Source organism: Acinonyx jubatus, chromosome A1 (assembly GCF_027475565.1).
Source record: "Acinonyx jubatus isolate Ajub_Pintada_27869175 chromosome A1, VMU_Ajub_asm_v1.0, whole genome shotgun sequence".
Taxonomy (NCBI): Eukaryota; Metazoa; Chordata; class Mammalia; order Carnivora; family Felidae; genus Acinonyx; species Acinonyx jubatus.
In genome coordinates, this window is record NC_069380.1 from 230,307,816 (window position 1) to 230,333,420 (window position 25,605).

General features: G+C 41.7%; 1 protein-coding gene across 3 annotated transcripts in view; it reads right to left on the bottom strand.

The window, feature by feature from the left end:
- The window catches only part of ADCY2 (adenylate cyclase 2), a 409,723-nt gene that overhangs the window by 90,545 nt on the left and 293,573 nt on the right, over window positions 1-25,605 (bottom strand). For all 3 annotated transcript variants that reach the window (XR_008290071.1, XM_027074055.2, XM_027074048.2), the window contains exons 9-14: window positions 24,747-24,879; window positions 23,175-23,348; window positions 20,673-20,716; window positions 17,100-17,180; window positions 10,452-10,521; window positions 7,195-7,292 (exon numbers count right to left, since the gene is read on the bottom strand). Coding sequence is in view for 2 of the 3 variants with exons in the window: in XM_027074055.2 (XP_026929856.1) it covers window positions 7,195-7,292; window positions 10,452-10,521; window positions 17,100-17,180; window positions 20,673-20,716; window positions 23,175-23,348; window positions 24,747-24,879 (600 nt within the window). In the remaining variant the exon portion in view is untranslated. The remainder of the gene's footprint in view (window positions 1-7,194; window positions 7,293-10,451; window positions 10,522-17,099; window positions 17,181-20,672; window positions 20,717-23,174; window positions 23,349-24,746; window positions 24,880-25,605) is intronic.

The following is a 25,605-nucleotide window of genomic DNA, read 5'->3' on the forward strand; positions in this document are numbered from 1 at the left end:
ACAGAGGTTTTCATGAATTCCATTTTTTTCACGATGGTAACAATTTTTAGACAGGCCCTCTGTTGTACAGACTGAAGGCTACAAATTCTAGCTTCCCTTGGAGCCAGGTTTGAGCATGTGATTAAGATCTGCCTTGGGTTATAAACCAAAGGGTCATGAGGTAGCTGCTGGGAAGTTTCCTCAAGAGAGGGCAGTAATAAGTGTTTTCTGCCCTCTGCTTCTGAGTCTGTTCCTCCATCAGGTTGCTCAGAATGTGTGTTGCCATCTTAGAGAATGAAGATGAGGAACAAAGTCTAATGAAAGTAGGAATGTGTGCTGGAGGGATCCAGGCCCCCCAAAGAACCCAAAGGACAGAGCACCATACTGCCTCTGGCCTTTTATTAATGGGGAAGAAATTAAACTGCTAACTCACATTCAAGCTACTCACTGTGGGTATTTTCTTACTTTCAGATGACCTGAATCCACAGCTGGGTATCGTTCATCTCCGTAAAAGCCGTAGGGTTCATTTATCTTGGACCGTGAGAATTATCTCCCTCCCCTTCCCCTCTTTCCTCTTCCTTCCTCCCTCCCTTCCTTCCTTTCTTTTCTTCCTTACTTCCATTTTTCCTTCCTTCCTTCCTTCCTTCCTTCCTTCCTTCCTTCCTTCCTTCCCTCCTTCTTCCTTCTCTGTGCATCCCCCCCTTCTCCTCCTTCCTTTCATTCCTCTAAGATTCATACCCACTCACGGGGAGGAGTTTGGTGTCATAGTATCCAATATTTGAGCCCACCAAAGAAAAAGTTCACTTTTTTTTGAGAGAGCATGTGAGCAGGGGGGGAGAGAGGGAGAGAGAGAGGATCCCAAGCAGGCACCACACTCAGTGTGAAGTGTGACAAAAGGCTCAATCTTGTGATCTTGGGATCAGGACCTGAGCCAAAATCAAGAGTTGGATGCTCAACCAACTGAGCCACCCAGGCGCCTGAAAATCAAATCTACTTTCAATGGACGTGAATGATTCTACCATTAAACTTCCTCCAATTTTTTTTTTCCTTCTTGGAGATAAAACCAAAATGAAAGTGACTCTTTTGAAATGAGTATTAAAGAATTAATGAGCACTGATTACTGAAATGAGTCATGGAATAATTATCAAAGAATCTCAATAGAAATAATAGATCTCACATATTTAAGTTTATAATTTTGCTACTAATTTTGCTTAAGTAAAATACCACTATTCTTAATTTAACTTGGGCTAATGAAACACAATGATATTTAACTAACCTTTATTAGGAAAAAAAATCATTCTTATTGTAACAATTGCCTATGCCTGGTTTAATGTATTTAGTTTGGAAGATAAGATTAATGAAACTACTAAAAATTGCAAAAACAATTCAGGCTTGATCATTTTTGGTCTTTGAAAGCAGCTTACATTTCTGATAAAGTTATTATATACGGCAGACAGAAATGAGAGACTCAGCCTAAAAAAGAGAAGCCAATTAATAATTTAATTACAACTATTTAAATTCTGAGACTAGAGCCAGATTCAAGATTACGTGCCAAAGAGGGATGACATAAGGCAAGGCCCTCTTTTAGGCCAAATCTTCCCCCTTACTGATCCCTTCAAGGTCACAAATTCCTCTACTGTTAATTACTCATGCACTCATTCATTCCTTCATTCATTAGTCATTTTTGTCCTTTTTTCAAAAAATATGAGGTAGTTTCCCCAACATAAAACAGGAAAAATAAGAGGTCAGCGCATTAATAAATAAATGAGGTCATATTAGAAGTGAGAAGCATCATTATCCCAATGAAAATTCTTCATAAAGTATAACAAAGTTATTATTTTTAGATAGATAAACTCATTATCGAGGAAGAGAAAATACTAAATACACAGAGAGTACTTAAAAGCAGAGTGGTAGGGGTATTGATGAAAAACAGCCCAGGAGGAACCAGGGGGTTATACGTGCCTTGGAGTGTGAGATTTAATGTCTATGCTACACAAAGTAGGGATGCTCTCCGGCATTTTATTGAAGGGAAATTGGAACTGAATTCTTGAATAAAGTCAGAAGCCACGAAGTGCTATCCTACCAAGAAATAGGAAACAAAAACTATGCCCACCAGGCTGATAATTTTCAGGGAAGTTGACTAACTAGGGTGATGAGTCGAAACAGAGTCATCCTAAAATGAGATCCATGCTAAGGGGTTAGTCAAATGCACTAACCCCTTGTGTAGTGAAGGGACTTGGACCTTGAACTTACTTTAACAAAATGCTTTGACTTGAACTAGTGAACCCCAGAGACAGCTTGTGGAGACTGAAAAACGTATCGTAATAATGCCTTTGCAACTCAGAGTATGAGATCACCATGGACCCAAACCCTGGATGCTGGGGAGCTCACAGTTAAAATTACATACAATCCAAGGAGGCATGTCACTATGAGTCAAAAGATAGATCACACAGCAGAATTCATGCATTTATACACCACCATAACAGAATGAAGGAAGTGCTATTTTCATGCAGTATATTTATGATACTAATAAAGGAAAAGAAAAAAAAAGGAATCCTTAGGTAAAATACAGAATTATAAAGAAATTCAGATTTTAAAAAGAACAAATAGACTTCTTAGATATAAAATAATCATTGAAATTATACACGCGATGTGGATGAGGAAATCACCAGAATGACTGCAGCACAATGAAATAAAGAAGTGTAAACTTGGAGGAAAAATTCTAAGACCCAGTAAACATAATGAATAACACAATATACAATTAATAAGATTTCAGGAGGAAAAAGTAAGGATAGAAGAATACATAAGGTGATAATGTTAGAACTTCCAAGAACTAAGTAGAAATATGAATCTTGAGATTGAAAAATCACACCTAGTCACTCAGGTAAATAAGAACAAATATACATTGGGAAATAATATGGTGAAGTTTGCAGGGGGCTGGGAAGCACACAGGGAGTAAAGACAAATTATCTAAAAAGGAATATAATGGGATTGACAGAAAACATTTCATTAGCAACAACAGCTGCTGAAATTGATGTGATATCATCATCATAACAGTAAGGGAAAAGGAGTTAACTTAGAATTTTATACCCAGTTAAACTACTATTGAAGAGCAAATGTGAAAAAGGTAGGTAAAAATATTTTAATATAAAGAAAAAAGTAGGTGCTAATGCTACCCACAGACCTTAATAAAAGAAGTAATAAATGATATACATCAGCAAGAAGAGAAACTTGAGGAAATAACTTTTTAAAAGATGGTGAAATAAATAAAGGGATTTAAGAGTATACCAGGAAAGGGGGCACCTGGGTGGCTCAGTTGGTTAAGCATTTGACTTCAGCTCAGGTTATGATCTTGCAGTTTGTGAGTTTGAGCCCTGTGTCAGGCTCTGTGCTGACAGCTCAGAGCCCGGAGCCTGCTTTGGATTCTGTGCCTCCCTCCCTTTCAGCCCCTAACCCATTCGTGCTCTCTCTCTCCCTCTCAAATAAGCATTAAAAAAAAAAAAAGAGTACACCAGATAAGCACTGACAAATGTGTATAATTTTTGAATGATTATATTGTACACCTGAAGCTAATATGACAGTATGTTAATTATGCTTTAATTAAAAAAAGGCATTGATGGGGCACCTGGGTGGCTCAGTTGCTTAAGCATCGGACTCTTGATTTCAGCTCAGGTCATGATCTCACAGTTTGTGAAATCCAGCTCTGCCTCAATTTCTGTTCTGATAGTGCAGAGCCCGCTTGGGATTCTCTCTCTCCCTCTTTCTTTGCCCCTCCCTGCTTTTGCTCTTTCTCTCTTTCTCTCTCAAAATAAGTAAATAAACTAAAAAAAAATTTGATGAAGAAATAAGCTGGTAAAGAACAAGAGCAAATCTAAATCAATACTGACTATAATTATCTGGAACAAAATCTCTAAGAAATAATTATGTACAAGATACAAGGATTAACTTCAGAATATACTGAATGAAAACTGTATGTTATATACATACAGTTATATACATATGTGGTTATGTAAGTACATACATTTTAGATATGTATGCTGTATATAACTATGTTTGTGTGTATGTATGTGTGTGTGTGTATATATATATATATATATATAGAGAGAGAGAGAGAGAGAGAGAGAGAGAGAAGAGAGAGGACACATGTGCACAAGGAAGAGAGAGAGAGAGATTAACTAGTAAAGGAAAAGACAGAACAAAGAAAACTGAATCAATCCTTTAGAAGTTAGGAAGTGGGGAAGTATACCAACAAAGGCAAGGTAATTGAAATGTAAGATGGCAGAAGTGAGTCCACATACACCAGCAATAAAATCAAACACAAGTGGAATCAAATCACATTAATACCGAAAAAATATCAGATCGAATAAATAAAAACCAAAATAAAAATCGATGCTGTTCACAGGAAGTATACCCAAACAATAACAGCTTCAAGATCACAGAAACTTATCTACAGTAAACATATCATAGGATCAAATTTGTACCGCCTGGATCACGTGCACATGCATGTTTATTGTTTTACGCTCTGTACTTTTCTGTACCTTTGAAATACTTCACAAGAAGAATCGTTTAAAAAGAAAAAAGAAAGAAACATGAGGACACTAACATGAAAATAAGAGGGCATTATAATACAACATAAACATAATATAATATAAATGTAATACGAAACAAGCACAGAAAGTTCCAGTCTCCACTCTCCCTCAGTGGAGCCCACGGACCTACCCTGAGCTCTCCAACTGCCAACACAAAGAGGGAAGTGCAAACCAGCACAGATTTCAAAATGTTCCAGCTCAAAATCCAACTTGTTGCTCAAGAGAAACCCACCAATAATTGGTGATGATGCCCGAGACAACGAACTTCCGTGGATCCTCTTAAAGATACAGCACAACAGAAGAGAGGTAAGAAAAGAAACGCAGAGACAGAAGACATCTCCCTGATGCTCTCTGAAAAGTGCAATCCCACAAGTTATTTTCCTTGGTCCCTGGAAGTTTCTGGCTTCTTTGGCATCATCTTTTAAAGTGTCCCAGTAGTGGATTGCTGGGTCATAGGGTAGATCTATTTTTAATTGTTTGAGGAACCTGCATACTGTTTGCCAGAGTGGCTGCACCAGTTTGCATTCCCAACAGGGCTCTGGGGTTGCTTTTTCTCAAAGAAAACAAACCAAATTAATTTGAAAAGATGTACACAGCCCTGTGTTGACTGCAGCATTGTCTACAACAGCCAAGATACAGAAGCCGCCCAAGTGTCCGTCGGTAGATGAAGGGAGAAAGATGTGGTACATATACAATGGAGTGTTATTCACGCATAAAAAAATCTTGCCGTTTGTCACAACACGGATGGAGCTAGAGGCTAAGTAAAATAAGTCAGTCACAGAAAAACAAATACCATATGATTTTACTCCTATGTAGAATTTGAAAGACAAAACAAACTAACAAAGAAAAAAAGAGACAAAAAAAATAGACTTAAATACAAAGGACAAACTGGCGGCTGTCCAGGGGAAAGCGGGGGATGGGCGAAATGGGGGAAGGGGATTGAGTACACCTAGCGTGATGGGCACTGAGTAATTACAGAGTTGTGGAATCATTATGTCGTGCACCTGAAACTCATAGAACACCGTATGTCAGTTATTCTTGAATAAAAATAAAGAAAAAAACCCAAATGTATACCATGAAAAAGAATTACTTTGCATAGTACGAAAACGGATGGTTGAAAAAGAAAAAACGTCCTAGTCACTTTCCTTTCTCCTAATTCCTTCCAGTGAGTGATAAACCCTGTCATAATTATGATACAGAAAATATAAAAAGTACTCATCCAATAGGAAGATGTAGAAAAATGAAAGAATTTTTCTACTTAATAGTAAAAATAAGAGCCCACTTCCCTTGGTAATATTTGTTTCACCTATATACTTTGTTAATGCCCTTCGGCTCTATCAGTCAGTAAGCTTTGGGTGTGCAGGCTCCGTCTTCTCTCCCAAGCAGCACAGGCCTGGAGCTCAGAAGCAGCTTAATTTGTTACTTTTTCAGAATGGGAAATGGATGTGTTGACATGGGGAACTTTCACGGAAGATTCTGTAAGCCCAGTAGAAGAGCTCATTTGGCCCTTGTATTTCAACACTAATTTATGGGGGGTTGGGGAGGGAGGGAAAGTCACTAGGAACCTCTTCTAAAAGGAGGCAGACAGCTTGGAACGTGAATGTGTGAGTTATACTGTGACTTGTTATTACTTCCATAAATGCCTTCGTATTGGCTTAGGGCCCGGAAGAACGTCCTCTGGGGTACAGAGGGGAAAGGCAGATCATTTCTCTCTAGTTTCCGCAACACCCTCATGAGACAAAATGCAGTTCAGTCTCGGCAAGTCAAGTTGCCCACAAATGCTGCTGAAGTTGAATGCAAACACGCAACTAGATCAGACTAGGTTGAAAACGGTTGCTTTGGCTTTTACAAAATTGCGACAAGCAGTAGAAGATTTGTCTTAAAAGTTTCTACATCCCCAATTATTGACAAACGGACAAGAGTTTTGTTTTCTTCTTTTCTCTTAGACCATAGAATGAGAACGAATCCATCACTTCAGAGACAGTTGGTTGACTTGTGTTGCACTCAGTAAGAAGGTGCGAGAGAAAGGCAATGTAGCAATCCCAGGTGACTGGATTTTCACCAACAGATGGGACCAGAAGGCCACCCCAAAGTGTGAAATCTGGCTTGCTCAGTTTCTCCCCTCTGTCGCCAGGTGTCTCCTGGGAGGGGTGAGCTGGACAGTGACCCTATAACAAGCTGAAAGGGTGGCAGAGGGTGGACTTCAGGAAGAAAAAGGTAGAATCAGAACGGACAGGTATGTAAAGTGTGCTCAGAGTGGGTGTTGTCCTTTAAATACATAACGACGGTATTTATTTATTAGAAACAACATCTAGACATTTATCTCTTTCCGGGTAAAGTTTCTTGGGCTACGTTTCTTACACTGGGCACCAGATTAATACGGAAATCAAAGTAAGAAGGTTAAATTTATTTTTTTAAATCCCTATAAATAGTGAATCAATACGTCCATTTTGAAAATCCAGTATTATTGTAACTAAGCATGACACATGGGAGCCACTTAGCTTCACTGCCCCCTCCCCATGTTCCCTGTTTGGAAATCTGCATCCTCTCTTATCCTTTCGTATAAGTAGCTCCGGTAGAAAGGTGCACCCAGTGAGAGTCCCAGTGGAGAACCACATGTACTTACTTGGGTAATACCAGAATCTGCACGATAAAAATGCAGAACAATATGAGACACGCGCAGGTCACGTAATACTTGAACGCTGGCAGTGCGGTGGCTCGGTACTGAGGGGACAAGAAGGAAACCATGAGTGACATTCTCTGGGAGGGGCTGAAACAATCAGCCAGCAGCCTACCTGTACCTGTTTTCATGTATCAGACTCCTAAGTTATGATGTGCCGAGAAACAAGCCAGGGACACAGCCGTTCATCGCTGGCACTGAGTGCTTCCTCCCTCCAGCTGGGCTGTGAAAGCGTTTCTCCCCCCAAAACCAGGATTTTTATGAGAAAAACTGACCAGCAAGGAAAGACAGCACCTGACCACAGGGACCAGTGAGGGAACTGGTGGCATCACTGTGAGCGTGCAGGTGCCCGGGTCCCCTTGTGGGTCTCATGTCCACAGCTATGGGGGAAAGCAGGCGACTATCCACATATTTTATTTTTGAAGCGTACTGCGGACATGCAGTTTGCTCATTTTATTTATTTTAGTGTTTTAAGTTTATTATTTATCTCAATGCTACTCAGAGCCAGTGAGGAAATCTGCAAGACAGAGAAGGCCGGTGGATTTTGTTCTAGGTCTATGACCATTCCGTTTGCTTGTGTGCACCTGGCTGATGGACTCTTCTCCTGCAATGACTGGGTTCACATGGCTTTCCGTAACATCCAGGACCGTACACTGACCAGGGTAGCTGTCCGCCTGGGACCCCCTGCTTGAGTTATGCAGAGAAAAGCCAGCCAGCACTGCACTCATAATGGTGGTAGCGATCTCTGTCACATATAGCCCTGACGATGGCATGACCGGCACTCTAAATGCGTTACACACACCAACTCATTTAATCCTTACCACCGCCTAAGGAATGAACTATTATTGTCCCTATTTTTGGGTGAAGAACTTCAGACCAGAACGGCTGGTTAACACTCTTTTTTTTTTAATTTTTTTTTAACGTTTTTTATTTTATTTTTGAGAGAGACAAGAGACAGAGTGCGAGCTGGGGAGGGGCAGAGAGAGAGGCAGACACAGAATCAGAAGCAGGCTCCAGGCTTCGAGCTGTCAGCACACAGCCTGACGCGGGGCTCGAACCCACGAACTGTGAGATCATGATCTGAGCCGAAGTCGGCCACTTAACCGACTGAACCACCCAGGCGCCCTCTGACTAGTTAACATCCTCGGGTAGACACAGCACATGGCAAAAATTGGGACAGACTCCCAAACCCAGGGTCCCAACCACCAGGCTCTACTGCCTCACAAAAGAGGGTATTCTCATAAAATTAAAGGAAAGAGCAGTTTTTGTGCCCATGCTCTTGAAACCTCCTGGCAATACCGGCAGGTTGCATTCACCGTATCTGCATAGACTGTGCCCAAGTCGTGGGAAGTTCGAGTACACGTGCCTTGGGTTGAGCTGTGGGGTTTCAGTGCGGGATGACGGGTGTCTGGGTGGTCTACTGATGTTTCTCTTGCTTTATGTCTTACTGCCTTTGACCCCATCCTCCTGGCCAGAAGAGCAGGCTGGGGGGAGGTGGACAGGAAGGGAGCTTACATCCCAATGGCATCTACAATTTGCCTCAACGTTGGCTTCTACAAATAGGCACACAGGGAGAATGTCAGCGAGAACTGTGTTTTAAGATGACGATCGCCTTCTGTTTACTTGAATATTTTACTTGTGACTTAACAGGATAATTTACACGCTGGTGAAGAAGCGATATTCACATAATTGCGTAAGTGTGATTACATTTTTGCACTCGCTTGCACCCTTGTCTTTCACCTTCTTTTGGGCTGTCAAGATATGAATTGGAACTTCCTTGTGGTATTAATAAGGGAAATGGACTTGAATCAGGCAGGAATCATTTCACATTTAAACGATAAGTAACCATCAGTATCTGTTCAAGTTATTCAAGGATAAAATGGTCAATAGTAATGATGAATTATGTCACACGTCAATTTGGTAAGCTGTCTGCAGTCAGTATGTTGACTTGGAAGCAGGCAATTGATCTTACTGACTGCTAACACAAAAGAAAGTTTAGGTGCAACTAGAAAATCCAACCCTGATGGATTGTGGCTATTCTGTTCAATATCCATAAAGCAATGACCTGAATATTCTCAACAAAATTTTAATACCAGTGCGGTGACCACTGACATTAATACAGTAGCTTTTGTTTGAACTAAGCCTGTAATTATATAGCTGGATGATAAAAATTGTCTCTAACTTGTTCCTTTTTCTAGACCAAAACAAAACAAAAGGCAAATGCAATAAAACCAACCTCGAAGAGGGGTGGTTTTTTTTTGGGGGGGGGGTAGCAATTACTTAATACATTTTAGCAAATGCATGTTAAGCCTAACATGTAAAGCCCAAATACATGGGGCTTTTTTATTTGAGCCTATCATATCTCTTACAGGAGGGGTCACAAGGCAAAAGTATTTAGATGCAACGAACACTTAAAAGTTTGGCATTTCTAATTCTCCCAAACAGATGTTGAATGTAAATCTCATATTTTTGTTCAATGATTTGTGTAAAGAAGCTGTGCATTTATCAGGAACGGTTTTATTTTCTTTTAAAAACTTTTCTAAGAAAATGTGTCACCGAAGGGCACCTGGGTGGCTCATTTGCTTAAGCATCCGACTTTGGCTCAGATCATGATCTCACAGTCTATGAGTTTGAGCCCCGTGTTGGGTTCTGTGCTGACAGCTCGGAGCCTGGAGCCTCTACAGATTCTTTCTCTCTCTCTCCCTCTCTCTCTCTCTCTCTCTCTCTGCCCCTTCCCTGCTTGCTGTCTCTCTCTCCAAAAACAAACATTTAAAAAAGAAAAGAAAAGAAAAGAAAAGAAGAAAAGGAAAGAAAAGGAAAGGAAAGGAAAGGAAAGGAAAGGAAAGGAAAGAAAAGAAAAGAAAAGAAAAGAAAAGAAAAGAAAAGAAAAGAAAATGTGCCATTGAGAAAGCCAGTCATTAGCTCCTGTCTCCTCCTTAGCCCGGTATCTCACACCCATTGAAGATGCCACTGCCACCTGCAGGGCTGAGTCGGGTGTCCCGCCAGACAGAAACTCGGTAACAAGACACACAGTGCAACACCTTGTGCATGGAAGCAACACAGAAAAGGCTGTAAAAAGGTCTGATATAGTCCGAGGCGATGTCAGTGCTTCGTGCAGAAAACAGGAGCACAGTTTCATGAAGGGATTTTTAAAAACTCACATTTCAGATAAAAAAGACTGGGGGAATAAAAAAGTAGCTTACTTCTTTTTCTAGTATTTTATTGTAGAACAGGAGCGAGATTCTCTGAATGTCTTCAGACTTGAGCCACTGCCTGTAAATAAAAAGGACAAACATCATTAACCCAACCCTTCAACCAATGAGCTGAAAAACTACTTTTTAAACAGTAACGGGCATCCTTCTTTCTTTATTGTAAATCATCCAAAACTGAAGTTAAAAAAAACCGCATGATGCCAGATGTCTGGATATAGAGTCTAGGAAGAAGGGGATGTGCAAATATGACACCCCTCTTTAGGAGTGACCCTTCTTGGAAAATTGGCCATTACAGTCATCATACCAAACTGAAACTCATGGTCCCGAATTAAATAACTAGGGAAATAGGCCATCAAAAAGATTCAAGTACATCGATAAATTTATTTCCTGACATTTTACTGAAATTACATGGTAGTTTCATCCCCTGAAAAATTTGGTTCATAGAAAACTACCGTTTTTCTTAGCTTATAGCAAACAATACATCAGAGCATCGAAACCATTTAGGGTGTCCTCTGAGTTCCGGGAGGGAAGATCTTGCTTCTTTCGCACTTACTGAAAATACTTTCACGGTCATGTCTTTCATTTCCATAAAGTAAAAAAGTTTTGTTTGAATGTGGTGTTGAAAAATAGGTAAAAATACTAATACATTAAGTGATCGGTTCAGGCCACTCGCATAGTACGTAGATGCAAATATATATATCCATGCAAACACGTGCGTAATACATATATATCCCTCAGATGTTGAAAAATAACTAAAAATCATAGGAAAGTGTGCATTCTGACGCATGGATTGACTTTTAGAAACAGGTTTCAAGAAGCCGGTTGAAACAGACGAAGAGCTTCAGGACAAAACTTTTCTCTAGGACGCTTTACACGCTTGCAAGTGGAAGAGCGACACCAAGCAAGCTGGGCATGTGATCCATGCCTGGTACGGTCACACACTTGGAAATAAAATAAACACACACTCGATGAAACAAAGCTGAGTGAAATACGAAGATACACATTCTTACATCCACGAGTACAGGAATGTAAGGAAAAATGGAAATCTATGTGCCGAGAAAAAAATCTAGAAATCGATACCAACAAAATACATCACCAACTGGTTTGGGTCATTACACGGAGGAATTTACATTCCTACTTCCCTAGTTTCCTTAAATAAATACCTTTCTAATAAAAAAATAAACTGAGTTATGTATACAGGCATTATAGATATGTGTGTATATATTATACGTGTGCATACATAATGCATACATAATGTATATGTGCATATATCTATAAGTGCGTATATACGTATGTATATATAATGTATATGTGCATATATCTACAAGTGCATATAACCATATATCTACATCTATAAATACATATCAATATAGAGGAAGAGAGAGTATATATAATTGAGGATATTAGGTATAAAACTATGCTTTACATAGGTTTCCAAAAACTGTTGTATCTGTTCAAGTAATTATCAATTCACATGAATTTCTCACTGTGGTTCTTTCGCAATCCATTGTGGCCTACGGATTTCGACTCCCTGAGGTACGTTTGGGGGCTAGGGATTTGAGGATCCAGGAAAGAAGGCCAAGTCAACGATTGCACTTTACCTTATAATCGGCAAGTCCAGCCGCCTACTGATTTTGGATGGCGGGGGGGGGGGGGGGGTGTCTCTAAATGTGCACAGATGCTTCCCATCGGGGCTAACGACTGGTTAACCCAGGAGACCAGCACATTTGTCCAGGTTCCTACCGGGACAGCCCTGCGTCCAGAACCTCGCACCACATGTGCACCGCGGTGAACCTGACTCACCCACAGATCTACGCTACAGACCGCGCACTTCCCAGCGAGGCACACAGGTCAGTGATGCGTTCTAGAAATGATGGCCGCTGAAAAGTGAGAACCATAAAAATGCCTTTTGGTTCAAGGCATAAGCTTTAGCTATAAGGGAAACAGACTTTTCTGGGTATTTCTTATTACCGTACCAGCTGCAAGAAGTATGGTATTGTTCTGTTCGAGGAGAATGGCTGGAGAAATAAAAGGTTGGTTAAACAGCAAAAAGAGCAGAAAATAAAATCGAAGATAAATTTTAAGCACATTCATTTTCAGAACCGTGTGCTCGTTATGAATACCAAACCATGAATAATGTATGGAGGAAACGTATTCAAAATACTTTTTTTTTTCCTTTATTGAGAGAGAAAAATCTAATTTCGAAGTGCCTCTGGATAACCTCAGATTGGAAATAAAGTAAGAGCGAAATATATCAAGGAGAAGTAAAAGCAGCTCCCGAATGAACAGGGCCTCGTGTCCAGGGCTGGTTTCCGCTGCCTGCCTGTGTCCTGCGGGTGGACAGGAAGTACTCCAGGCCAGGCCTCACTTCCCTGTGTCCCTAACACTTAACACCGAGTTTCGTCAGCCACAAGTGCTGGGTTCTTCTGACCTTTTCCTCGGAAGGAAGGAGAGTGTATTCTTCTCACAGGCTTTGCCGTCAGAGGGTCTCTGAGATGGCCTCAGCTCCCTTTGCTGACGAGCAGGACACTCAGACATTTGTGTGATTTGCATGTTTGGAATAGGAAAGGTTAGTGGGGGCTGACAAGGTCAAATATGATTTTTGGGAACTGGAACTACAAGAGAGGCAAAGAAGGGAAAAGAAAGGAAGAGAGAGGAAGGGAAAGGGGAAAGAGGGAAGGGAGGGCGAATGTGTGTTTTACTTATGGGGTCCTGACATGGTTCCTGACCCAGGAGGCCTATGGGATGAAGAAAATCAACCCCACTCCTGGGCTATATAATGAGCGATTCTCTATTAAAAAAATTTTTTTTTCAGTTTATTTATTTATTTTGAGAGAGAGAGAGACAGAGAGAGAAGGAGAGAGAGAGAATCCCAAGCAGGCTCCATGCTGTCAGCGCAGAGCCCAAATTGGGACTCAAGCTCACGAACCGTGAGATCACGACCTGAGCCAAAATCAAGAGTCGGCTGCTCAACCAACCGAGCCACCCAGGTGCCCCAAGTGACTCTGAATTAATTTATACCAAGGTTTTTTTTTTTTTTGTGTGCTAGGCCCAGCTCAAGCAAAGATTCAACCAAAGATCCTGAACAAGATCCTGACTTGAATGAGGGGACTAAGTACACGTACATCCTTACCCAGAATTCTTCTGGCACGTAAGCATGTAGGTTCTCACGGCAAAGAGGCCACTATAAAATAGAGAGAGGACCCCTTTCCTATGGTGATGACTGGAGGTTTCTATTTCCCCCCAATTTGTATGTTGAAGGCCTAACCTGAAGTGCGGCTGTATCTGGAGATGAGGCCTCTACGGAGGTAATCAATGTTCCATCAACGTGGCCTGAATAAGGGTGGGGCCCTGATGGGAAAGAATTAACGTCCTTATAAAAAGAGACACCAGAGAGTTCTCTCTCTTTCCCTGCACAGCCTCAGGAAAAGGCCATGGGAACACAGCCAGAATGTAACCTTCTGCAAACTGAGGGGTTAACTCTCACCAGAACGCGACCACACCGGCACCCTGATCTTGGACCTCCAGCCTCCAGAACTGTGAGCAGTAAATGTCTGCTGTTTCAGTCCCCCACCCGCCATCCGTGGTGCTCTGTCACTACAACACCTCTCCAGGCAGTATTGAAACTGAAGGCTTCGGTGGCCTGAACGGTGTACTAAGGCCCGTGACATTGGGGAAAGATGGTCTACAGAACCCAGGCTGAGATAAATGCTGGTGGACAGGTGGTGTCTCAGGGTGGGGGGCCCAGCCTGCCTCAGCCCTGCGGTCTGAGATGCTCTGGTCTGTCTGTCCTACGCTGACACATCAACCCCGCCCACCACACATATTTAAACTTGGCACACAAGCTCTTCATGAACCCTCCAGCTCGTTTCCTTCAGCACAAAGGCCAAGGTCTTTCTCTCTTAGAACTTTTCACATTACTTCTTTCTGTTTTTGCTTAAAAAAAAAAAAAAAGAAACAAACAAACAAACAAAAAACAAGGGGCGCCTGAGCAGCCTAGTGGGTTAAGCTTCCGACTTTGGCTCAGGTCATGATCTCACGGTTTAGGAGTTCAAACCCCACGTCAGGCTCTGTGCTGACAGCTCAGAGCCTGGAGCCTGCTTCGGATTCTGTGTCTCCCTCTCTCTCTGCCCCTCCCTTGCTTGTGCTCTGTCTCTCTCTCTCTGTCTCTATCAAGAATAAATAAACATTAAAAAAAAAAATGAAAAAAAAAATTGGGAGAACCTGACATGGCAGTCCCATCCTCAAGATAACCATATAGAATGAATGCCCCTTTACTGAAGTTAGTCTTACAGGAAAGCCCACCTCCTCTAGAGAAAAATGCCCCTAGAGGGTATGGCCTGGGCACCTTTGACCATGAGGCCTCCCTTTTCCCACCATGAGGCTCTGAGAGAAGCTTCTGGCAAGTCTCCTCCGTGCAGAACTATCAATCATGCTTTCTTCTCATCACCTCGCCTTCCAGACTAAGTCAAATCTCTCGCACCTCCGCCCTGAGCACGCGTGCGGTGACGTCTCTCCCTTAGGGCTTTGCGAGGGGACACTGCGCCTTGTGTCCTGGATGTCAAGCACATGCTGACACTGCCCAGCCCTTAACAAAATGCTTGATAAATGAGTAAATGAATGAATACATGAAAATCTGCATATAAATCACGGTTTCCTGCCCACTGCAGAAAATGACAGAATGGTACATCAAGTCTGGAGTCTCTGTGGAATCAAGTGGAAATTCAAAGACAGAAGACCATCATACGAAGGCACAAGAGCAGGTGATGAATAAGGTCTAACAGAATGGGAATGAATCTTGTTAAAAAATATATGCAAAGCAGCTTCCATTTAAACACTTCCCTTTTGGCTTTTGAGTACAGCAGGACATTTCTCCTTATTTCGCTTCCGAAACGTGTTGGGAAAATTACAACACAAGCCATTACACCAACATCAAATATCACCTTAGAATAAACCTACGTTAAAACATGAAGGCGGTCGCTCCGCATGTATTTGAATACGAAATGATACAGTACAAACAGACAATCCAAAGGCCATCTCGACAAAAATAAAGCCAAGCCAACGATTATACTACCTAATGATTCCTTCAGTAGGAACACTCTAAAAGGTGGACACAAAGGTAGTTTAAGAAGGTACGGGTCCTGTGGGAAGACATGCTGAGGCTCGTTTTAGACGTGGGTTTTCTATTGTTACTGTGATTACGGTCATGGGCTACACGTGGTCAGGAACAAGGCGTTCTCTTTCTTCCGATATTGTGTTTTCTTCTGGTGGGTCACAGAGTAGTAGGTGCTGTTTCCTCTGGTTGAATAAATATATCCTTCCACCCATATCACACGTCATCAGACTCCACCCTGGGTTTTAGCTGCCAGATTCCAGGTCATCATGTTTCTCGGTTCGTGATGTGTTGAGGTTTCGATTGGGGCAGAATTGAGGCTGATTTTATACTGCTGTTGGTGCCAGGCAGAGCAGAGCATTTGTCTGGGCATTGCTGGCGTGTCCTGAGTGCTCCAAGACAGGGGGGGAGGCTTTCTCTATTTGGAGCACAATGAGGGGCTCCAGACACGTGTTAATTGAACACGTTAGCATATGTGAATTATAGCTCTAGCACAATCAAGATAACTTTATTGTTATCTCTGCAATCACACACACACACACACACACACACACCCTATGTACACATACATATACACTCATGACAGTCCTTCATAAGCTGTGTAAATATTCTAAAACAAATGCTTATAAGGAACAATCTAGAAAAGGCACACAGTTTTTAAAGCTGTGTAACGTAATTCTGGAAGCAGGGAGTTTAGGTGAAAACCATTTGTACTTTTCATGACTCAACTTTCATGATAAAAATCGTGGAAAGTTTTCCGTTACATCTTTTCATTTGGACCTACGGATGTGCTTGCTACAATTTAAATTAAAAACGCTTTTACTCAGCGTCTAATTGGTACCAGGCACCATACTGTCATCCATCTTTTGCCCTCCAGGAATTCAGCCATGACACATGGACCCACGGAGAATTTCAAGGCCAATGAATGTAGTTATTATGTCCAGGCACCTTCTTTACATGGTTTCCCCTGCATCTGTCTCCTGCACCATTTAAAACTACACTGGCAACTCACAGACTTCACAGACTGAATGCCATTTTGTCCCCCAAAGAACCCTTCATCTTCCCACTGCTGCCACGAATTCAGATTCTAATGCTCAAAACCTCTCTTCGACAACGGAGAACGCAGGTACTTCCACGTTCCCTGATTTTTCAGCGGAATAAATGCATTTTCAATAGATACGGTCACATAATCCAACTCAGATTTTCCCATAGGGCATTCCTATCGGTCTTTAAAAAATCTTACTTACTGACCATATTTTGCTCTGATTTTTCTGTGTTTACATCTCATGTTGTTTATCAGTAATCTACTTGGAGAGGATTTCTTAGGCAGGGATTAAAATTTTTCTAATTGACGGAAGCTGTTATTAAGGACAACTGAGGTGAAATGAAAGCTTCTAAAGGAATGGCTTTGTCATGGTAAGTATTACAGAGTTTCAGATAAAATTCTTGGAAGGCATGACATGATTTCCACATACTAGGGTTTGAAATAAAAAACGTGTGATAATTTAAGGTTGAGAAGTACTCACTTTTGTGCATTAATTCCATCAATTGCTTGAATCATCCTTTCATTTAATTCTTCCTCAAATCTCTTCTTTTGCGACTTGGTTCTACGTGAAAAGGGAAATATTATGATAGAGATTATGACTAAATCAAATACTAAGTCCATTTTTCTGTGATGCCAAAACCTCTCTTTCATTCTGCCCATTGAATTCAAAAAAAGGCAAAATGAAACAAGAGTCTATGAGCAGCCTTTACTCTATTAACACTGAGCCACTCTGCCGATTGAGTGAACAGACTAGAGTTTTTTGGTGCAATAAATGTTGCCTCACTTTTCACTTACAGCGAAACGATACCAGGCGTTAAAAAGCCATGCTGAAAGATATGTACTTGGTGTTTACAATAAAAGAACTTTCTGTCCTAGGAGATGCATTAGCCCTTGACCTGTTGCCTTTGTAAACTTTATTTTATGACAGAACACCCTGGTTTTGGAAATTCCCCTGTAAAAATCTGGTCTGGTTGAAGAAAAAAAAAAAAGAAAAAAAGCTATGCCTTGTCCATGTTTCCCTTGGTCAGTTTTCAAAAATTTGCAGAAGTACACTCTTCCTTGAGGCATATCAAAGCTTAATGGGATGCATGTAAATCTTCCTCAGTATTCGAAAGCACAACATATATCTGCAGACACTCACTTGGTCTTAGAAGAAAATAATCTTTAAAAAAAGAAAGAAGAAGAAAATAATCTTCAGCCATAATAAAGGATGCCTTGTAAATACATTAAGTCAAAAGAATGTGTTCTCTGAGTTAATCTGACCATTAGCATAAGAATGATATAAAGGAGAAAACCAAAATAATCCCTATTTTCTAGAAGTTAAACAGTGGGGGTACCGAGTGAAAGCACAGGGGAGCGTCACCAAACTGGCCTGACCCAGCCTGTGCACCTCATCATCAAGCCACCTCGTCCAAAGTGGAGACAGCACTAGGCTTCTCTGTGCTCTGGCGGGTTAAAAAACTCATTGGATGGGCCTTCTATTCTGGAAGAACAGTAAGTCCTCTGATTTCAGACAAGAATAGCATTACGTATTCAATGTCACGGCTAGCGGTAATTCAATCTCATGGAAGTATCATGGACCAGATGGATGGGCCTTCCCAACCCATCCCTGTTGTGGGTTGGTGTCCTCAGGTCCTGCCTTTTTTAAACAGGCCCAGGGCATCCCTGCTCCAAGAGCAGAATGATAGGAGGCGATCTGCCCCCAGACAGGAGCAAACGAAGAAGTTTTAGCATGCCAGATTCTAAGCTGTTGAAGGCGGCAAATTAATTTTTACCCTTCTTTTTTAAAGAGCAAGATACTTAGCAATCATCTAGGATGGTTCGTTCTCGCTTCCAGGCAAGGAGCTGCCTTCAGTTTTCTTTTTAGCAGCGCTATGCTTAGGCTTGACTTTGCGGACTTCAATTTGGTGTCTGTTCTTTATCACAAAGTCTCACTGAATCGAAGAATAGTGGAGGTACCTGGAGTCTCACAGGAAAACGTCACCCTTCAATGCTACGCCCGGGGCTAACAACAGCACTGCCTCTGTGGATCTGTTTTAGGATTCGTTTACATAATATACAGCACTCAATGCTATAAAGGTAGCACATGACGTAGCCGATAAATGCATATTATTACACAATCCTCTGTATTTACTGGTTACCTGGATAATAATTCTTAACACATAGTTTCCTTAGCTCTGTGATTTGGTGATCTCTGCTATGGCAAATGATAGGATACCCCTGGAGGTGAGAATCTACCACTAGGAGCTCTTAGTTTGCCAGCTAAGGCTTTGTTTCCCAGACTTCAGGCATTTCTGACTCTCCAGTCTGTGTTCTGTCACTGCCCCCCTCCCTGCTTTCCAATCTCCCTCCATCCTTTCTTCCGAGCTCTTTCCCCAACTGACCCACTCCCGTGCCGTGGCTACTGTATCTGAGGATAGAGTGTGATCTCAGATAACGTTCAACACCAGGTGATGCCGACTCAGGAGCCAGGCTGAAGGCACAGAGAGATTTTATAACATAGGCCACTTCAGGAAGCCAGGACACGTGAAGACAGCCTAGTTGAGTCCGATTTGGAAGTGGAGCTCTCTGTGAGGCCCCGGGGCCACCAAAGATCCAACCACCACAGAGGAAAGTGGAGTCAACATGGAAGAGGCTCCTAGCAAGGCAGGCGTGATAGAAGAGTGGTGGGGAGCGCAGAGTTTGGGGTCACAAATCTGGGCCTCGCCTCTTCCAGCCATGTAGCTCTGGGCATTCTCCTAACCCTGCTCGCCTCTATTTCCTCCCTTCTCAAATGGTAATGGCATAGCGTCTATGCTGGAGTCACGCTGTAGGGATGAAATTAGATTCTCCGTATGCCTGGTACAGATCCAAATGATGGCTTATTATCATCGTCTTCCAGACAGAAACTCGTCCCGGAAACCACTGCCCACCCACATCGTATTGGCACCACACGAGGGATTTCCTGCTTTGATTTCAGTAAACAGACCCTTGAGGCAGAGCCGCAGGGAGGACGAGACAGATCACAGAAGGAATACGGACTCTAAAGTGAAGACGCCTAAGAAATTTCCGTGGACAGTTCCTCGCTGATGCACTAGCATCTTACTGGCTTGATGAGTCACGCCTTCTCAGGGCATCTTACGGGGTCCATAATATTTCCAAATTAGCTCAAGTTCTCTTTAATATGGCACGTGCCACTTAAAGAATGCTTCAAAAGCCCAAGAACCCAATATCCTTATAACATAGGACTCTGAGTATTAGATCTCAATATTACAATTTCAAAATTTCCCCCAAAATACAAATTAGAGCTCATTCCAACAAATAAAGTCACAGAGATGATTCTGGAATAAAGTCACTGTTTGCAAGGAGGTGGCAGGAAACAATCTAATTGTGTTTACTTTTACTTGGATATAATGAATTTTCTACAGAATAAATAGACTTCTCTGTGGGGAAAGAAAGGCTGACTTAAGTTTTGGGCTTTTCATGAATTATCCTAATGACTTCAATAAGAAATATTTAACTCCCCCAACCAATACGGATGTGGAAAACCTGAACCCCAAAATCAGAGGAACATGAAAAAGAGTTAGTGACTGTGATTGTGTGGTTGATGGCGACAGGGGACCTGTGGACACTTGGGTGAACCTTTTTTCTTTTTTTTTTGAGCAGGTCGGGCAGGCCTTATTTTCACTATAGAAAGGCTGGATTTCTCTTGCTTTTATCTCCAAGATTCCACAGATACGAAAATGTAATTTTAAGCAACATACTCATTTTAAGAAAATTCAATTTTTTTTACTACATATTAAGGTTAAGAAGAGTCATTTTTAAGGAAAACAATTTAAAGTTCTAAGGTATTTACCAGGTGCCTTTTTCCATTTCGCTCTTTCAGACCTACTAATGTCACATTAATAATCACATTTTTAGAAGCTGAAAACAATCAAATTGAGCTTTTCACAAGCAGCTGCTCTTTTTAGAAGAAGTGACCTTCAGAGTTACTCTAATTGATGATAATTACTTTCAGAAATATTTAAAAAAAACCCAAGCCTTTGAAAATCAAAAAGTGGGACAAATAACATACCTTAAGGTACGGTTTTGAAAATTATGCTGACCCATTGGCACATCCTATTTAAAAAAAAAAAAGTTATTAGTTTCCAAAAACATGCTTTAAAGAATGATCTTTCAGTGATGATCATTTATAACATTATTTCTCCTTTTATCATGGAAAGCATCATTTAGGTAACAAATAATTATCCCTGTGGAGAAGAATAGCTTAATTACAAATGTGAAAAGGATTAAAAGCTCAGTTTATACTTGGAATGTTTGTGTCATCTATAAACTCTGGATGTTAGAACTATCAGAGTTGTTGTCTGGAACTTTAAAATTTACATCCTGATATTTGCAGGTACGATTTCCCACAAGGGGCCTCAGGCAACTGCTGTTAGAGTTACTGCAGACAGCTTACAATCCTGTGAAAATGGAGTCTGACGTCAGACAGGTACTCAAACGTTCTTGAAAACACACACATCACCACAAAATGTACAGTCAAGCGTCATGCCCAAACTGGGCTGTCAAGAGACAGTGCCCTTGGTGAACTATGCAACAGCATGATTCACTGATCGAAAAGAAGAAATCCACACCCGAGTGTGCCAGCAGTTTCTGAAAAGGGACTGGGAGAGAGACACTGGTCAGGGTTTATCAGTGGGGGACCCGCTGCCAAATGTTCAGTAGACTTACGAAAACCCAGAAGACCCCCTTTTATACATTTGTGGTGGAAATTAAAATAAAAGTTGAGACAAAGCTGCTCCAAGTGGCTCCAAAGAAACTTATCTTGGCTGCTTTATCTACAGCATTAGATTAGGAAACATAGGTAGCCTAGGGAAAGGTACGGTATATATATATTTTTAAAAATAACTGAACTCCAAGTTTTATTACATAAGGTAAAATAATGCATTATTTACCAGCTCTATCAATGTTGAATCGGGAATCAGTGGTGTTCTGCAGAGGGGATTAGATAAAAGAAATAACTTTTGGCAATGATACTGTTTGACCCTGGAATGTATTAATAAGAATGACCGTGGGGTCTTTCTCAAAGTGGGTAAGGGATACAGCCAAGCTGTATCGTGAACTGTAGACCCTGAACTTGCTTCTCATTCCTTCCGCAACTAAAACCTTAGTATAACAGGGCATCGCTCTCCCCTGGCGCCCTGAACTCTTGGTCTATTACTCCAAAGCATTAATTATGCCATGCCCTTTCCTTGCTGAAGATCCTCTGATGACCTCTCACTACACTTAGAATGGATTCCGCACAATGACCTCAGTGCATCTCATCCTTGATGACCTCTGTTCCTTACTGTTGATGAAACTAACTGCCACATCAGCCTCCTCTCTGCCCCCCGAAGACTTCAACTCATTACTATGTTGGGGCCAGTGGATTGATCTTCTCCACCTCCTCCCCAGTTTACTGCTCTCTTTCTCTGAGACAACCCCAGAGTCGCCACAAAGACATCTCCTTCCCAAAGACATCTCCATTTCATTTTCATCATCATCGACCTCAGCAGCAGCGGAGATGATCTTGTTGGTTGCCTGCTTCCCAACAGACTGGAAACTGCTCTTGGACCTGTCCTGGCAGTTTCCCTGGTTGACCGATGGGTGTGATCTTCTGTCAGATCATGTTTACTTGTTGGTTGGGAAAAAACACCAAGGAAGTTGAGAGGAAAGATATAACCAAGTCAAAACAAGTACGTGGATCTGGGGGCCTTGGGTGTTGTCACTCTGAGCTGCTGGGAGTAGGGAGCACAGGGCAGATGGGGAAAGTTCGCGGCTGCCTAACAACCTGAGGGTTATGTAACATTCCATTTTCTTTTCTGCCCCAACTGCATCCCTCGTACAATTAACTCCATTGTGTGTGAAATTTTACTCAGAGATCATTTTAAAATCAAACGTCATTGCGATTATTCTAAGTGCTTCGCTGTATTCAGTTTTCTGGCCCCCTGTGGGTCTTTCTATTCTCTCTCCGCATTTCAGCCATCTTACTGAGAGTGTCCCTGTTGTAAAGCGCTTGGGCACTTTATTATCTGTTAGAAGTTGGGAGTGACATAAATAAGGAGCTACAACAATAGAATGTTCACTGCCCCTGACACAGCTTGAACATTTCCACAATGAAAAGACAGTCTGGATGCTGTGTTTGAAACCGCAAGGGCATGACGCCTTCATTTGTTCTTTTATTAGGGTGCGCAGGCTTTCTTACTTCCTGAGAGCAAACAAACAAACAAAATACCGCCACGAAAAGTTCAGTTGTATTTAGTTGCTAATAAGTGAGTTAAATAACAAGTAAGCAAACTGGTCCTGGGTTACAGAGTTATAATGTAAAATCACTCTGGTTGAAACCCTTAGCAAGGTGAGCCTGGCACTCATTCACACCTCAACAGCTGTTTCTAAGGGGTCTCTTCAAGGAGGAGAAGGGGTTAGGCTTGTTTCACTGCAGACCAGTTATTCTGACAGGAGATGCCCAGCCTTCTGGTTTAGGAAACTAGCTTGGGTCTGGCGTGCGCCTGCGCTCTGGAACACAGGGAGAGCTCACCGTGGTGCTGATCTTGCCGTTCTCTGTGGTCATGCTATCTCGGTGATGCAGGTGTGCAAAGGGCTTGGCTGCTCCCCAGGACTCCAGGTACCGGGTCATGCGGACGGAAGCCCTCATCTTGGCTCCATCGAGGGTGTGGCGAGGTCTGAAGAGGTGAGGACTCCGTCGTTCCCCCTTGGGGTGAGAAACAAAGCATTACACCTGGCATACCAAAGGGGCAAAACTTCTCCTCCCTGCCCCCTCGCCCCGACTAAGCGATTCCTCCCACATCACCCCCTCACTCCCCGTGGCTTCTGTCCTCACTCCTTCAGCGTGACTGGTTCCCAGTGTTACAAGCTGCTTGAGCTGAGTGATTTTTTTCCCCAAATAGCAAAAGATAACTGTAATTTAAACTTAGGAAAAAATAAGCCATTTTCATGGGCATTTTTATAAAGTAAATTCTTAAACCAGATAGGCTAATCTGTTTCAACTTTTTCTTGATGACTGTGGTTTCCTAAAGTGACAGGTGTTAGAGAGTGGGGCTGTTTTATGATGCTAAACGGTCTTACTCATCTGTGTTCTGGTATTCTTTGCCTGAACACAATGTTCTTTGTACACATTTATTTATTTATTTATTTATTTATTTATTTATTTATTTGATTCTTCCCTCTGCCTATCACCCCACAGGTCTTCTTGACTGTCACTCGTCTGTCTCCAAATCAACTGTCAAGTTAGCTGCAACTGTCTTCCCAAAGGGGAGCCCGGAGTTTCAGGGAGGTTACCATGAGTGAACATCCATACCCTTGATCTTGTTGATTTTGTTTCTTGCTGATATATTGCACCTACCAGCTGTGTGACATAAGAGAAGTTACATAACCCCTAGGAGCTGCAGATTCTTAGTCTGCAAATAGCAGTGACACTCATTTGGCAGGAATTTGAGAAGGGCTGTGAGAAATGAGAGCTCCAAGCCCTTGCTCTGGCCTGACACTTGGTGTGAACAGAGCAAGAGAAAGCTCCTAACTTTCTTTCCGGGTGGCTTGGACGGTCTTCCAGGTAACGGAGGATTTTATCGCATCCAAGTTCACCTTGTCTGCACATACATGTACTCACACGAACGCACCTGTGACATTTAGTTGCCAATCTTTTAGGTATTTCTTCCTTTCCTTCTTCTTATATGTTCATCCTACTTCATCTCATTAGATTTTTATCATCTGAATTCCTGAGCAAAACCTTCTGTCTTTATGTAATTTCCCAACTGCCAGGGTGGGCACACTGAGGGACTTTCAGGAGCATCGTGGACTGACTTATACATTGACTAACGCTGACTAACACATACAACCTGTCATATAGACAGTAATCTCATCACACAAGCAAGCATTTTTTCCCCAATGGTCTCTGTAATGTTTTAACTTATTATAAAACACGTTCCATAATTAAATGGCTGCATGCATTTACAGTAATTTTAGAGGCAAAGACTAGTAGCACATTAAACTGATTCTCGACTAAAAACACTTACCTGTATCAGTAATTTGCCCTTTTCCCTTTTAAATCACAGAAGTCATAGGCTAATTATAGACTCTTCACAGTACTGACCTTGGGGTTGATTACAAAGTAGGTTTTCACCAGGTGCTGTTTTAAATATGGGTCTCTGATGTCACCATCTCCTTCCTCCACTTTATAAGCGCCATTCAAGTGTTCCAAGGTGACAGAAGAAATGTGAACACGTCTGAAATTCCATTTTAAAACCATAATCAAGATAAACATGGATACACATGAAGATTTTTCTGTTTACTTGTGATGTCAGGAATAATACCTTCTCCCCCCACCCTCTCGCCCCAGTGAAGGAAAGGTTGTATAAGGCCGTATGTTCTTGGTAAAAATGACTGTAAGGTTTATATTTTATGAAATGGGGCTCTGGATAGATGCTCACAGAGGTCATGAGATATTAACATTTGGAGCTTCTCTGCATTTACGGAAACCTGCACGGTGGGTGTGGTGAATTACAGCCGATAAAACTCGATCATATTGAAGTTTTGTGTGTGAGGATATTTTTGGACACATATGCCAGAGGCATTTTCAGGAGTATGCTGATCTACACACAACTATGGATGACTTAGTTCCATGCTTCCCACACTTTTCCAAATTATTGCACTTGCATCAAAATCCTCTTGTCCGAAACATGCTCTTCTAGCCACAGGTAGCTGCTGCCTCGTCCTCATTTCAATAGTACTGGTTTCAGAGATCATTGGTCAAGAGAAATGCCATTGTACTGCATTAGAAAACATCTTTCCCTTTGGGTACTATTTACGAATTTGCAAATAAAAATAATTCAGGATCTGATATCCAGAGTCTTTTGACCATAGGTCATGGGGTAGTGGAATTGAGTGAGACTTGAGAGTTCAAGTTTATCGAATTAACGTAGGAGATCACTAGGGCAGGAATAACATGCTAC